This window comes from Varanus komodoensis, unplaced genomic scaffold, assembly GCF_004798865.1.
Source record: "Varanus komodoensis strain SLA01 unplaced genomic scaffold, ASM479886v1 scaffold15, whole genome shotgun sequence".
Classification (NCBI taxonomy): Eukaryota; Metazoa; Chordata; class Lepidosauria; order Squamata; family Varanidae; genus Varanus; species Varanus komodoensis.
Window position 1 is genome coordinate 14,293,568 of NW_025335440.1, and position 15,789 is coordinate 14,309,356.

The window sequence follows — 15,789 nt, forward strand, 5'->3', positions numbered from 1 at the left end:
CTGTGCCCTGGTGTTCCAATCACAGTTACCAGCCACCGAAGCCCTGGACTTTACAGCAGGAGCCAAGAGAGGCATCCACAAGCACCCATGGCTAACACTCTGGAGACTTTAAGATTACAGCAGTACTCGTGATGATTTGTTTAAAGTATAAATTGTTTACTGAGACTTTGTGGCAAATAAAAAAAAAATTTTTTTCTTCAAGATTTTTTCTACAGTTAATTAGGATTAGCAGTCTGCTCCTGTTCATTCTTAGTCAGAAGCAAGTGCCAGAGAGTTCAACAGAACTCAGCAGCAATTAAAGATGCATAGGACTGCAACCCTAGTTATGCTAGTATGAAGTTTAACTGCATGTGTTAATTTATTGTCACAAATAATAATTGTCTTAATTTATTTCCGCAAATACGTTTTTCCTCTAATACTGAGTTCTTTCTATGGCTACAGGTAAATGGTAAGTTCTACATGCTACTTCTAAGCTCAGAAAATAAAATCTTTTTATTTACTATATTAATGGTTTCTATTTTTAATGTTTTGTGTATTTTGTCAGGAAGCAAACAATCTTGGCATCTTAGGGCACAACAGCTTGCAGCAATCCTTCTAACAATAAGCATATACAGAATTATAGGAATACAACTAAAGCACTTTATTTTCATAAATATAATAGTGCAGTTTCACATGCCAAGGTATGTATAATCCATGTTCTTAAAAATTTCACATAAATAAAATGCTTATTCTGTATATTTTAACCAACTTACCCTTCTTGTGGTTGGGAAAGAAAGGTATCTCCCATGGGCCTGAAATTTCACTTTTCCACTACAAATGGAGCAGAAGGCTTTTAAACTGATTTCCATCTTCAGGCTGCTTGGAGCAGATGTGTGGAGCCCCTTCAAGAGAAGGAAGTGACAGGGAGGCAAACAAACCATATTGCTGCAGTGCAAAAGGGACTGAAAGAAGCAGAGGTCTATTTTAGGAAGGGAGGAACAGAATATGCAGGTAGGTAAGATGGCAGAGGGGTGGTCCCAGAGCAGCTAAAGCAGGCAGGATGGCAGAACTGCAAGCAGGGGAGAAGCAGTTTGGTGGGGTGGGGGGTGGGGAGGGGGGTGGGGAGGAAATGTGTCCACATGCATTTGAGATACAATGAATGTGAAAACAAGGCTGAATGGAGAGATGGTGAGTGCTACTGTACTCGTTTATGTGAAAGGTCCCATAACCCCAAATGTGGTCCACCCTATTTTACAATATTCAAAGGCATTATTATATAATGCTGCAATCTTACATTAATAATAACTTTGACTAAAAACTTGCCTTCCAAAGCTTATTATTGATTCTAAATGAGAATATGTGTGTATGTATTCCTCAAAATTTTGAATGAAAAAATAAAACAGATTCAGAACGGCTGTTTGGAGAGTCTTTGGAGCAGTATAGTGGAATATAAGCTGAATGAACGAATGAACATTCCTTTGCTTTCTGGGCTTTTATATCGTTTTTTTCCAACAATTGTCCTGTGTGGGCACAAATGGTCAAGAGAAGACTATCAGCACCCTGGCCTGTTCTCAGGGTGAGTGGGGAAATGTCTGCCCCAGCCCCCCACAAGTCTATGTCCTATGGCAGCATTACCTCCACTGGCGGACAAAATGGGCTTACAAGATCTGAAATTGTAAAAACCTGCTTGAATTTCAAGTAAGACATAAACAAACGGACAAAATGGGGCAGATTCTGGCATCTCAGAACAGGGGCAGGCCTTCTCCTGTCTACTGGGCTCTAGTGCAGAAGGTTCCAACAAAAATGCCTGCCCATTCATAAAATGGCTGCTAGGCATGGCTGTTCACAAAACATTCATTTCTCAAAAGACAAACTGGTGGTCTAAAAGAAACGTAATTTGCACCTTGCGTAAGGCATAAGTGGAATCTGAGCTCTGAAAATCGACTCTTTTGAATCCAAACGATTGGCACTGGAGGACTTGGCAACATGCCCACCTCCCACTATTTTGTTATCTTAAAGAAAAAATAGACAGGAAGGTTTATAAGCCTGGTGGGCATCGAGCAAGGGATCTACAGGCACACTGGTGCCCATGGGTCTTACGATGGAGACCTCAGCTGTAAGAGAAGGGTATTATCAAACACTTGCTAAAGCAGATCGTTAAGGAGTGGTCAACCTATCCATGCAAAAACTGTGAACACTCTCTTCCAGTAATCTTTTTAAAACAAAAAATATAGGTCATAAATGTATGGGGCTCCTCAATTATTCAACATCAAGTATCAGAATAAGTCATGGTGCACTTTCATGGCCCCCTGACATTGTCTGGGTGGCCGGAAGATAGCTTGCAATCCCAGTGTCAACCTGCCCACCCCACTTCAGCCAGCACTGTTCTTTCTATGCCAGCTGGACTCCGAAAACAGATGACCTTCTTTGGAGTCAGACCAGGGCAGGGGAGGAGCAGAAGACTGAGGCACCACCATCCAAGGAATCCCAGCTGTGGCTCAGCCTCCCTCCTTACAAGGAGGGAAAACTTTGAGGTAGCTGGAATTGGCCAACTAAATATTTTTAAAGGCAAGAGAAGCATGGAGCTGATCCAAACCTTCACATTCTTGTCCTTTCAATAGATGCCTGTAATCCTACAAGCCACATTGAATTGCACCCTAGAAGTGGCTACTGTCTATTGGTGATTGTATCACCTTTCCAAAAAATTACTTAGGTTTAAATACTGCTATATGAAATATATTTAAAAGTAACTGCATGTTATGAATAGATGATTGTGTTATGTGTAATTTATTTATTTATATATAACTTACCATATTTTAAAAAATTAAGGATTTTTTGTACAGAAAAAATGTGCCTCCATATGAGGCAGTGCTGTTCTCAAAGATTTAATGTGAAAAGCTCAGGTTTTTGTTCAAAAGAAAGAACATAAGACTGTTCCTTAAATATATACAAAATATAATTCAAGCATACTAGCTAAATTTAATACACTGTATAAAATATTTTAACATTTAAAAAACATCTCTACATAATTGTTAAAACATTTGTACAAATATGATTTCTTTTTTTCAAGAGTGTCTGTTACAGGGACCAGCACTCAAAATAGCATTATTTTTAAGGAAAAACACTGCACAGTTATTTGGGTATCTTTGGAATCATTGATCCTGTTTCCTTGATTTGCAAGTAATCATGTGGTCAAGAACTCAGTATTTCATCCAGAATTCGCAGAGCTGTTTTGCACAGGGTTCTGAAAAAAGAGCAGGGAGCAGCTGTGTAAGTTATACAAATGACTGGCAAATAAGCAAATATTGTTTTCTATTAACTCAAGCATCTGCTTACTGTGACATTTCTGATGCTCTTATGCAAAACAGTAGATGTCAAATTAAAATTAATTTCTTTCACAGCACTGTTAGCAAGAGCCATGTTGACAAGATTGATCTTTCCTAGGGAAGGCCCTGACTCAGGCATCTTCCTTTGCAGCAGCAGCAGCAGATTTATTTATTTCATTCTTACACTATCCAATAGCCAAAGGCTCTCTGCACATGACATGCACAAGAATTCCTACACTGAAGACATTACTGGAGATCGGGCAGATTTGAGCAAGAAGTCATCTGTGTGCAGCCCTCTATGCTGAATGCGTTATTTTCTTCCCTGCTTCCATCCCCAGCCAATGCTTTGTCCACAAGGGATATCTAGAGGGAGATGGCTATCACACAAAATAGTCTGTAGGCACAGTTTTACAATGAGGAAGGCAATGGCTGCATGGGAATTTCACACTAAACCAGAGTTTACTGTAATGCGAACAAGAGGTTTGCTGGCCAGCAGTTTAGCTTAACATTTTGTTCCAACAGGTTGTATGACATTGCATCTGAGGCAGTTCAGCCTGGCACCCACCTTGTGTAAAACAATGATGGGGAGCTTGTATTTCTGGCAGAAGGATGCAAGAAATTCCTGTTCATGAGGGTCTCCGGCCTGAGTAATTCCTGGCTACAAAACCAGGGTATGATCTAGCAATGTAATGCTAGATAACCATACTAAGACTGGATACTTGATGAGGGAATTAGGCAAAATTAAATGGGAGACAGGCAAAGTGTTGAATAATTACTGGTAAGTATGATGGTTGAGCAAAAGTCCCTGCCCATAAATATAGCAATATCTGAGGAAATCATGGTCTCATTAAATTTTGAACTTCCAGAGTGTTAAAAGTATTCCGTGTTCATTTTGCCCAGGAATATAGTGCCTTGCCTGAATACTACAAAAACCCAAGGCGCAAATACTCAGTATTCTTGAAACCATGTGCAAGCTCAGGGTTCCTCTTCCTTCTCAGAAAGTCTTCAAACCAAATTAGAACTGAAAATTCAGTTACAGGACAACTAATATGATTAAATTATATATCAATCAGGAAGTGATAGAATAGATAGATATGCATAACCCCAACTTCCTTCTTCAGCTTCCCCAGAGCGAGAGTCTAGTCTGTTTAGGACCAGACTTATGCATACCTGTGGCCTTGCCCTCTATGCACTGCAGCTCTCGATTAGATATGAAACAGGCCTTTGAGTCAATTTCTCCATTTGTGAACCTTGTATGTAGATGCTGATAGGATTAATTTGGTTTTCTGCCTTATGTTTAATATATCTAGGATAGTTTACCACAAACAATACAATAGTATGGTTCTTATAATACTCTAGATAATAAAGTGATTAGTGTATACATTTATGATTCTCATGCATTAAATAAAGACAGAATTATTTCAAAGAAGTAAACCTCTCTCCCTTACCTCTGAATGCTATTAATATCTTCCTTGGTATTCTCACTGTATGAAGTTAGCTTTCTTTGAAGGGTAGATGCTATATTCTTTACATGCAAGGGCCTTTCCTTACCTGTTGAAAAACATTATTATGTTTAAGTGAGCCTTACTGGGAAGTAAAAATAGGCTTGTTTAGTCCCGCATGGTTTCAAGTTAGAACTGTTAATGATGGCTACATTAAAAGTAACAATTATACTGTATATACTGGCTTATAGGGCAACCTTTGAAAGCAGAAATACTGAGGCAAAAATTGGGGGATTGTCTTTTACGGCAGGGGAAAAAACTAATTGTACAGAAGGACCCCTGTTATCTGTGGAGGATAAGTTCTAAGCCCCCCAGCGGATGCCTGAAACTGCAGGACCCCTACGAAAGTGGAAAAACCACAAGTATCTCTAGCAAAAATCCATGCATATCTCTGTTTGCAGACACCATGCTCTTTGTTTCAGCAGTAGCCAGTCTCGTGTCTTGTTCCTCAGTGGACATGAACACTCTAGAGATATTCACTTTTTTCCCTAAAGATACTAGCTGTTTTTTTGCTAACTATATATCCATATATACTGGCATATAAGAGAACCCTTGAAACTGAAAATAGTGAAGCAAAAATTGGGGGTTGTCTTGTATGCCCAACATATGACAAACACCAGAAAAACAGCCCAAAATATCAACCTTGCCTTATATGCTGGTAAATACGCCAGTTATCGACATTCATATAGTTTTCATGAAAAAATAGGCAATAATTCATACAGTTAAAGCTGGGCATAGAGTGATTTTAAATGCAAAGTATTTGTATTTATGCAAACTCTAAAGCACAATAGTTCAATAAGCTTTAGGCCCTCACCTGTTAAAATGCAGCTAAGAATATAAAGAAAAAAAATCACTCATGGGGGAAAACTGCACTGCCCTGATTACTAATTTTATGTTTCATACTCCAGAAACCCCTTCACGGTTAATGTTAACAATGTGTTTTTCTAACATGCAAAGAAGGAAATACAACTGTATGTCAATTGTACACATTTTTTTAAGGTTTTTGTATGCTGTCCCAATTACGTAAAAAGTATCTGGGCAAGTTTACAGAGAGCAAACCAAAAAAACAGAACTCATAACAATGACAACACACATCTTTAAAAAAAAAAAAAAAGCTTTGAACAAGCAACACCTGCATCAAAAACTTCTAAAGCCCAATATACAAGAAAGTCATCACTTCTGGTAATTCAGTTTTAAGTTGGCATTAATGTAGATCTATATTACCAGAGTTTCAGCAGCAAACAGAACTTCAGCTCCAACTGGGCCATCTCATTCTAAAACAGGACTGTATAACATATAAACAAACTAGATCCTGTTTCTTGCAGGAAGAAAGGAACACACCTTCTGTGCAAACTAGTGCAGAATGTTATCTCATACAGTCAAAGAACCAAACCACTGTGGTTTAAGGGCCGTTCCACTATCTGCTTTTGTTAGCAACTATAGATAGATATTCAATATTTGAACCAGGGCAAATGCACCGTCCGCAAGTTACTGACTGTGGCATTACTTGGGAACTTCTTGGGTTGGATCCAGACTTGGTCATACTCGAAAAAGATCTACTGAAAGCAATGTGACTTGGGTTAGTCATGGGTATGAAGGCACCAGTTCTCCTGTGATGTTTGCTTCCAGCAATTAGTACTGAAAGGTACATTGCCTCTGAACACAGAGTTTCTAGCAGTTAATAGCTAACAGTACTGATAGAAAAATAATGGGAATTGTTTCCCTTCCTTCTCAAACTAAGGCAGTAGCCATCATGACACCCTGTGGCAGCTAATTTAGTACCTGGCGCATTTTGAAGTTCTCTTATATGTCCTGAATCAATTAATTGGGTCTAACCACTTTTAATGCCATTTAACTATAAATAATAACTATACAGCTAACTGCAGTTCTTTGAGTAGTGTTCTCACATATATGGGCTCTGCCCCTGCATAGAACCTCCCTTCAGGAAACCTTCAAAGCTGAGAAATTTTAGTAGGAACACGTTCCCTGCTGTTCTAGTGAGCATGTCCTTAGTGCATTCCAGCCTACTCCCTCGTTCCCCAGGCCTGCCTTCTGCGGCCTGAGAATCAAGAGAAACCCTGGCTTCAATCCCAATATGGAGAGCAATGCCGACACTGACAGAATATCCAGCTGAAATGCCAGTATGATTCTGGACACCCAAGTGGGCATGGTGGGTAAATTGTGTGAATACAGAGATCAGTGTCCACCTGGAGAACTACAGTTGCAGGAAAGGAACTATTCTTTGTTCTTTGTGGTCTTGGTGTATCACACTATACAGGTCGCTAGCAAGCTTAACTTTCTGGAGTGGGGAAAGTGTCCTTCTCATAGTACTGAAGAAAGTATTGCTCTTCCAAAAGAGTATTCAGCTCCTGTACAAATGTCCAGCATGTAGGGCTGAATAAAGGTAGACACTCTTTACTATGTTGCTGCCCAGCACAGTTCTGGTAGTTGAATGTGGTCCCTGAACACAACTGATGCTGAAACTCCACAGAAAGAATGAATTCTGTAGGACTTAGAAGTTCTAGCTCTGCAAGCTGATAAGTTAATATAACAGCATTGATCATCTACTCTGCTAGTCATCAAGCCTCTATTCTTACCTCTGTTGCACACAAAAAGTCACTGTGACCTGTGAAAAGCCTCAGTTTAGGAAGCAGAGCATAGTCAAGGGGCAAGGCTGGTGCAGGAAGAATGTGAATAGTGTAATATCCTGGTTAAGGTGAAAGCTTGGTGCTTTCAAGGAGCTTTGGAAGGAAAGAAACATCGGGATGGAGTGCTGCCTTAAAATCAAATAAGGAGGGCCTATTCAGATAGCACAAAGCTCACATAATAGTGATGAAGACGACCACATTCCAAAATAAAACATGAAAATCTGTGGTAGCCAGCAGTTCAAAGGATTTCCTTATCAAAGCCTGCAAGATGACTAAGAAGCTCCGCAAGGTGTTGGTGTGTCATGAGCAGTCCTCTCCCTTCCTCTTTTCTCTCCAGCAGGAGACAGGCCTTTGATTAAAACTTTACAGGGTATAAATCAGTATAACAGTATAAATCAAAGTATCTTTCTCCTGTGGGTTGTGTTGTAAGCCGCCCCGAGGTTTCGGCAAGGGGCGGCATAGAAATGTTATAATCATCATCATCATCATCATCATCATCATCATCATCATCATCTGCCCATGTAAAGATCTGCATCCGAACTGAAATGCCCCCTCCTGCCCTCCCCTTCAGAAAAGTTTCTCCCTTCACGCTCAGGGTGGCCCCTGCTGCTTGAGGCCTAGACAGAGGGGATGCCAGACACTCTATAAGTAGTCTGCTGGTTTCACCCGTTGGCTCCTGACTGGAGAAGGACCTCCTTCACTGCCACCACTTCCAGCTCTCAAATACCTCCTTCCTTTTCTAAGGCAGGTTAGTTCCCACTCTCTGCCTGAGCATCTTCACTAGGTAACCCCGAAACTGCCAAGTCCTTTCCCTACTCCTCAGAAGTAGACAAATCTCAATCCAATGGGCAATAGGAGTTCTCAAGGAAACACAACAGTGGTTGAAGAGGAACTGAGGAAATACTTAACTTGTGCACTGGAAGAGGGAGGGAGGGAGTTCCTGCAATTCTTCAGCTGTGAAGGTTTCCCGAAGCTCGGTTCCATATAGGTGCACAGCCCATATGCATGATGCACAGCAACTATGAAGAACTTTTAAACTACTTTTTAGGAATGACTTTTTGCTGTATATCCCAGCTTATTAGGCCTTTCACCATCTTAAATAATTTGCCATCACCTGCAAACTTACCTCACTGCTGATCATGTATAAGAAGAAAAATGGTACCAGTCCTAATACAGATCCTGGAAGTGGTGTGTGTGTGCGTGCGCACCCTTGTTATTATCACATTGCATATAATTCGCTCCCTTGTGAAAACCTTTAGCTCTACTCTCTGCTTCTTGTTTTTTAATAACTCATAGGACTAATAGGTTTACTCTGGGGTTTTTGATGAAACATAGTCAAAAGCATTTAGGCAGTCTGAAAATCAGACGTAAACACATACCACTTTCACTTAACTCAACAAAACATTTTTACTCACCTTTAAGTAAAGCAACAATATATACCGATGCTGAAATGCTAATAATTCCTTCAATTTCTTCAGAATTAATATAGTCCATTAATTCATTAAAAAAAGATCTAAGAATGAACAGAATATGCAATAAACACAAAAGTAGTAAAGAGTCAAGCTCTCCAAGAATGAACTCAAGGGAACCACTCTGAGATTTCAGAGTTTTTAGGTTTAAGAGATCTTAAATGTTAAGGTTCCACGACCACTTCCTCTGCTATCACTTCTTTCCCAGCAATCTCCAAACAGCTTCTTCTTTCTTCACCCTTAGCCCAGTGTTACCACTTTTTGCCAACACCCAGCCAGTTCAACCCTGTCACCCATCTTAGCCTCCACGTCTAACACCATTTGATCCTGTGCAATTTGTAGATCATCTATTCTTGGGCCTTCAGCTCAATATCTTTCCCCTTATCTTAATGTAGTACATTTTCTATGGCTTTTTATCCCTGCAGACCTTCCCCCCTAAAACAGACCAAGGACCTTAATCTCTGATCCTAGAGTACAATTCACTCTGTTGAATTCAAGTGAACAGCTAGAACAATGTATTGTTCTGAAACATGTGATCCAAACATGGCACTCTATTCCTTACACAAGGATACCTTAAGTATTAACAAGTAATAAGGCATTTCCTTATTACTTGTTAATAATGCCTTGTTGAAAATTTGTGTTACATTTATCCTCTCTTTACAATGGCACCTCACATGGTTATCTTGTGATTATCTAGTACTATCTCCTTCAGTGAATCACTGACCAACAATCAAATCCCAATTGCCCATTACCCAAGCCTACTTATAATCAGTGCTGAACGTGTCAGTGAAAAGATTCAAAAAAGGTTTTTAATTATTCTGAGGACGATGGACCCCCTCTTCATTCTGCTCCAAAATGAAAAACTAGAAGAGCCCTCACTCATACACTTCTCTGGGCAGAGCAGATATCAGAAAAGACTGCAATTTGTTAGTTTAAAGTCCCAAGAAGAGCTAGTTGGCTGTGAGGCAAAAGCATCTGTTGCAGAAGAGCCTGCCATGCACTGGAAGAGAGCAGATGGAGCATTCCAAGGAGGTGGACTTCCTTTCCATCTCTGAGGAAGGTCTGCCTCCCATGCTAGCAAGCTGAGCAGAGCAACATAACCAAACTGGTTGGCATGGCACCCTCAATAATCTAATGAACATATTGTTGGGTTGTAATACATTGTTTCCAGACTGTCTTTGGTTTACTTTACAAACCAAACAGAAGAGAAAGATTTCTGAATATTCAAAAATTGTACAGCAGATGAAAATAGTGGAACCATCGTTAATGGATCTTCAATGTAACTAGTGCTGCTAAAATAATGTTCTAATTTTTAAAAAAGTACTAATTCTGTTCATTATAAGGTATGCCATTATACAGTATGAGTCTGCTGGAGTTAAGAAATTAACACTTGTTCCAGTCCCTATTTCATCCATTAGCTCTCTTTTTAATATTGAACATTGGCACCAAAGTTCACATCAAACAAGAGGTCCTCTGTATGGTACAGAGAAAGAAGGTGCTCTGACTCAGTGTGCACTTACTCCACATTAATTCATAAATCATGGCTATGCCCTTGAAACTGCTTTTCCAGCTGTGTTTCCATTTTGAGGAAAACAAAGCTTACCTGACTACATTTGCCGATTTATTCATGATTGCCATTAAAAAACTTGATAAGGGAGGGAGATCTGAAAAGGTCTTAGGTGGAATTAGGTCTTCTGAATGTGATGCCTAAAATAGAGGAGAGACAAAGGAACATGCAAAAAATGATATTTTATGTTACTTTACTAATCGTTAGTCATCGCTGGAAGAGCTACAGTCTGGGGAGTGGGGTGGTAGGGTGGAGAAAGGCATAATAGCAATGACTGCAAAAAATAATAACTTCTATCTGCAATTATGTTTTTTAAAAGGATAAAATGACCCCACCTTTTGGAAAACAGAAAAGCTGGAAGAACACTCCTCTCTTTACACCCTAGGTGTTTTGTGAGATCATTGTTGAGGTAAAATATGGGGCAGCTACTTATCTACTTACATCACTACTCTCTCTCTCTCTCTCTCTCTCTCTCTCTCTCTCTCTCGCTCGCTCGCTCACACACACACACACACACACACACACACACAGAGGGAGAGGGAGAGGGAGAGGGAGAGGGAGAGGGAGAGGGAGAGAGAGAATAGGTTTCCTACAACTATAGGAAGCCATTCTACCTTATGATGAATGCAGAAGAGCTCATAAGAGGTTTGGGAAATAGCAATCTCCCTGCAACAGCCATGTTTGTTAGGGTGTCATTACTTCTGATGTAAATCATACTAATGATCAATGTACATTTCTATTCACATCCACTAAAATGGAAAGGACCTGAATGGTATGTTGCACTTGCTTTTATTTAGTGAGAAGACTGAATTAAGTGCTTTAACTAAAGAAGGGGCATTTATAATGCTTTCATGCTGGGTTTGATCAAAGGGCCTGACAACTGGCTACTAGCATTTGAAGTTCATAAGCTCATACATTTCATTCTCCACTTCAGCACTTGCCTTGTTAGCAACTCTCCCACAATAATTAAACCTGCCTCCAAAGTGCCCACACCAACTATATTTTTGGCTCCTGCTCTCTTTGTCCTCACCACTTCACTCTGTTGGTTTGTCTTGTCAGTGATCAGATATACATGTGGGGTACAGAGCAGTGAGGTGGATGGGTAAAACTATGTACATTTCACAGCAGCATGTGTTCAAATGCACACACTTGCACAAGAAAGGGGAAAATAAAGAAAAGATTGTGAAAGCAATTGGGACACTTATACGGTAGGGTTCCTTAGTGTCAGATCTGAAACCAACAAGATAGTTTTCACATTGGTTGCTGTAAACAGCTAGCAAGCAGCCCCACAAGAATGGCAAAACCCTCATAAGCTTGCTACTGCTGCCATTCTCTCTCATCCCTCCTCCTCCACAGAGTGCATTTTTATTTTCTATTATATTTTGGCAGGAAACTTGAACACTGAAGAGCATCCTAAAAACACTGCAAGTTTGGGGTTGTTTGTTTATTTATTTATTTTTATCTATTTATTTTTTCAATTTGTATCCTGCCTTTTTCCTACAAAGGGCTCAAGGAAGCTTACATCATTCTCCTCCTCCATCTTATCCCCACAACAACGACCCTGTGAGGTAGGTTGGGCTGAGAGTCTGTGGTTGGCCCAAAGTCACCCAGTTGGCTCCATGGCTGAGCGGGGACTAGAACCCAGATCGTCTGAGTCCCAGTCCCATGCTCTTAACCACACCACACTGGCTCTCTTTTTGACATTTTTCTAGTCATTTTTGTGTTATTTTCTTTTGGCATTTTTCCAGTGGTTTTTTGCGTTGTTTCCGCTTCCATTGTACTGCTCTACTGTAGAATGTGCATATTTTGGCAACACTCCCTCCCCCGTTCTGCAGTGCTCATGCACATCTGGTGGCTAGTAACAGAGACCAGTAGAAGGCCCTGAAAAGCCCAAGGGGTGGGGTAGAGAGCTGAAAGGGGCTGGCAATTACAGGAGCAAGGCAGTTTAATGACTAGGTATGATTACTTCAATGTAATGTGAAACAACATTTTAAAAGGTACTCACTAGCAAAGGTAGAGCTTTGGACACTGAGAAGGACCCAGGAAAAAAGGGGTTGCAAATATGTTTCTAAGTTCAGAAGGGCTCAGAAAATGATTTTCTTTAGGCATTCTGATGCGCGTGCATGTGGGGAGCTTCCTGGGTCAGCTGGAGACCCCAGCAGACCAATTTCAGAAAGGGTACAGATGTAGGAATGAGGAAATAAGGATGTCTGCCATAAAGGCCCCTGGGAAATATGCTGGCAGTGGCCTGGAGGAACGAGAAGGACTGAGGGGGAAATAAGTCACGGAAAGCTGGTTAAGCTTGTCAGTCAGGAATGAAGGACAAAATATCCAAATCATAACTTCTCAGGGAAGCTTAGTGTGATGTGCAAGCTCAGCCCCATTAGATTTATAACCCTGCCCCTTACATACCCTGCAAAAAAAATCTCCATTGATTTAGCTGTTCAAAAATTATGATATCCTTTTAACATAAACCATTAGAACTAGAGTTCAGAGAAAATTGATCCTGCCATCATGATCAAAGCCAGGCATGGGGGATATGTGGCCCTCCAGAAGTTGTTGGGTTGCAACTCTTCCTAGTGGCTATAATGCCAAGCGGTGATGAGAGTTGCAATCCAACACCTGGAGGGGTAGATATTCCCCACCCATTGTACTTGTCTAGACCATCAATGTTGTACGTCAGAGCAAACCACATTAAAATGGGGAACTGAACTTGAACAACAGTATGGCTTGTCCATCTATATTGGGTATGCTATCTTCCGCTGCTTTCCTAATAGGACAATGAATGCTTGCTTGGCCTCTCCTCAAGAACCATTTTTGACTGAATTAATCCTAGGCTGGTTCATACATATAAAGAAGCATACATATAAACAGAACAAGACAAATCCGTGTACCTTTTTTTGTAAGGTATATCCTATCTCTACAACTGCGGCAGCTAACAGGGAAGAAAGGACTCCTTGATGCACCGCTGAAGAAGTCAAAGCACAACATTGGACCATATGTATGAATTCTCCAAGAGGTTCTTGAACAGAGTGGATTAACTAGAAAAATAAAAACATGATCTTATAGTCAGTGGATCTTAATACACATTTCCATTTAAAAGTAAATGTTGAGGCAGTTATCACTTTTTGGCACATTTACATAATTTGCAATATAAAAAGATTCCATAATGACTGCAGCAGTTATCCATTACAGATTGATCAACAAAGCAATTGTAGCAAGCTGTCTAATGTCATCCAGAAGTGGGGACATCCAGTTCCAGCCAAGACATGCAAGTAGAACATCACTGAATTTTTCCACAAAACAAACTTCACAGACAAGCTTATCCACCTTCCTTTACTAATCCTAAGCACAGACCTTTAAAAATATTGCAAAATTAAGGCATTACAAATCTCTCTATGAACCTTAAAAGCAGCCAAAGTCAAGACGAGACAATTCTGTTTGTACAGAATTATTTTTCCTCCATAAAAAGGAGCAGCAAAAGTCATGCATCTACATAATGTGAAATGATGAATGAAAGGCTAAAGAAGAATTGAACAGTCTTACTATGAAAAGGCATGCAACAGAGGAAATAACAGAGACTATTTCAGCTAGTCTGTCTTTCTTTGGTGCTTTTGCACAAGCTCTAAATTGCAGACAAGCTCTTCAGGATAAAGAAAAAACATGGCACAATCTCTTTGAACGCTACAGCATCTAATGCCTACTTCATTCTTTTAGTAAGCAATAGTTTTCCTTATCTGGGCATGTTTCAACACAATTTAATTGGCATATTTCTGTACATTTCATCTCATTTGCAATAATGTCTTGCCTATCATGAACCTTTTTAAAAAAAGCAGAATTAGAAATATGAGATATTTACTGTGATACAGGTTTGAATAATAGCCTTCAAATGTACTCCTCAAAGCTTCCACTGAGAGATACCCAAACAAATGTTGGACTTATTTCAATTCAGTCACAGGAGAACATCTTCACCATCAACTGAACATGATACCCTTTCATTAAAATGCTGAGTAATATGCATTTGCTGAAAAAGCAGTTTTATATACTCATTCTTGAAAAAGGGAGGTGTGAAATATGCTGCAGATATTCAGAACAAAATAAATAGCCTTCTTTGTGTACCATTCCCCAAAATTGCAGTTAATAAGACTCTTTCCTTTGTGAATCATAGCAGTTGTGCATATCTGATAGAAAACCTTTCATGTTATATTAAGGTTTTTCTCCACAACACAGCAGTTTGAATAATTCAATCTGGCTAAATTTAAATATAGCAAATACCTGAATTCCTTCCTCTTGTTGCCTTCTGAGTCTGCGTGCCAAACATTCCAGAATTTTCTGGAACAACTTCTGAAGATTGTCAAGAAACTCCACCAAATTGTCATGGTCCTTACTGTAATAGGTTGAAGATGCTTCAACCATCTCTCTCAGGATACAAAGTAACATTGGAATGAAGATGTAGCCTCTGTCTAAGCAAACAAAAGTTTAAGTTTCAGAATATATTCCACCCACAAAATATACAGTATATCAATCCCGGGATGTTACTGATCCTCTGATCATCCCATACAGTCAGTTTTACAGACATTCTCTTTTACCCATCAGTTTAAGCTCCTATAGGCTGGTACACTTTTAAAAATAAAAGGTATTCACTTCTCTACTGATGCATCTGTTTTGATACCTGCTATGTATGCCATCCATTCAGCCTTATTTCTTGCACATGTACCAATGTTCAATATGCAATTGAAGCCATCCACTTGAACTCATACTTTCTGGAATTACCAACTTTTATAAAACTAAACTTAGTATTAGCACAGAAAGTCAATATATAACTTGGTTTTTACTGACTGCAGCAACTTCACTTGCAGATATTTCCATGAGTTTACAAAAAGTATAAATTGAATACATATATATTTTATTCAACAATGCACTTGTTTGCAGTGTTACCAGCTTTCACATTTTGGTATCTACACTGTAGTTAACTTGAACTTATCAATATTCATGAGATTTGAAGTTAAATTTCAATAGATTGTGCTGTTCACCCATAGCCTCATAGTGTTTTAATGGTTTCTGGATAAAAGAAACTAAAAACTCTTGTCCTACCTCCATGTATGATTACAAATGCCATGTTTAGAAGGTTGGCTTGAAATTCTGCATCAGCAAGACCAACAGCTGTAAGATCTTTACACACTGTAAGGTAGATCTACATACAAGAGCAGAAAATTGACCCGCATTAGATTTCTGTGTATAGCAATTCATATTTAGATGCATCTATCAAGACTAAGACACTATTCAGACACACTGCAA

General features: G+C 39.6%; 1 protein-coding gene across 1 annotated transcript in view; it reads right to left on the reverse strand.

Moving 5' to 3' along the window:
- Nucleotides 1-3,028: 3,028 nt before the first annotated feature.
- The window catches only part of NCAPG2 (non-SMC condensin II complex subunit G2), a 47,912-nt gene continuing 35,151 nt past the window's right edge, over nt 3,029-15,789 (reverse strand). Inside the window, exons 24-30 of the mRNA XM_044425308.1 lie at nt 15,586-15,685; nt 14,767-14,954; nt 13,386-13,532; nt 10,528-10,631; nt 8,871-8,968; nt 4,754-4,856; nt 3,029-3,223 (exon numbers count right to left, since the gene is read on the reverse strand). Coding sequence (XP_044281243.1) covers nt 3,172-3,223; nt 4,754-4,856; nt 8,871-8,968; nt 10,528-10,631; nt 13,386-13,532; nt 14,767-14,954; nt 15,586-15,685 — 792 coding nt within the window. The 3' untranslated portion in view covers nt 3,029-3,171. The remainder of the gene's footprint in view (nt 3,224-4,753; nt 4,857-8,870; nt 8,969-10,527; nt 10,632-13,385; nt 13,533-14,766; nt 14,955-15,585; nt 15,686-15,789) is intronic.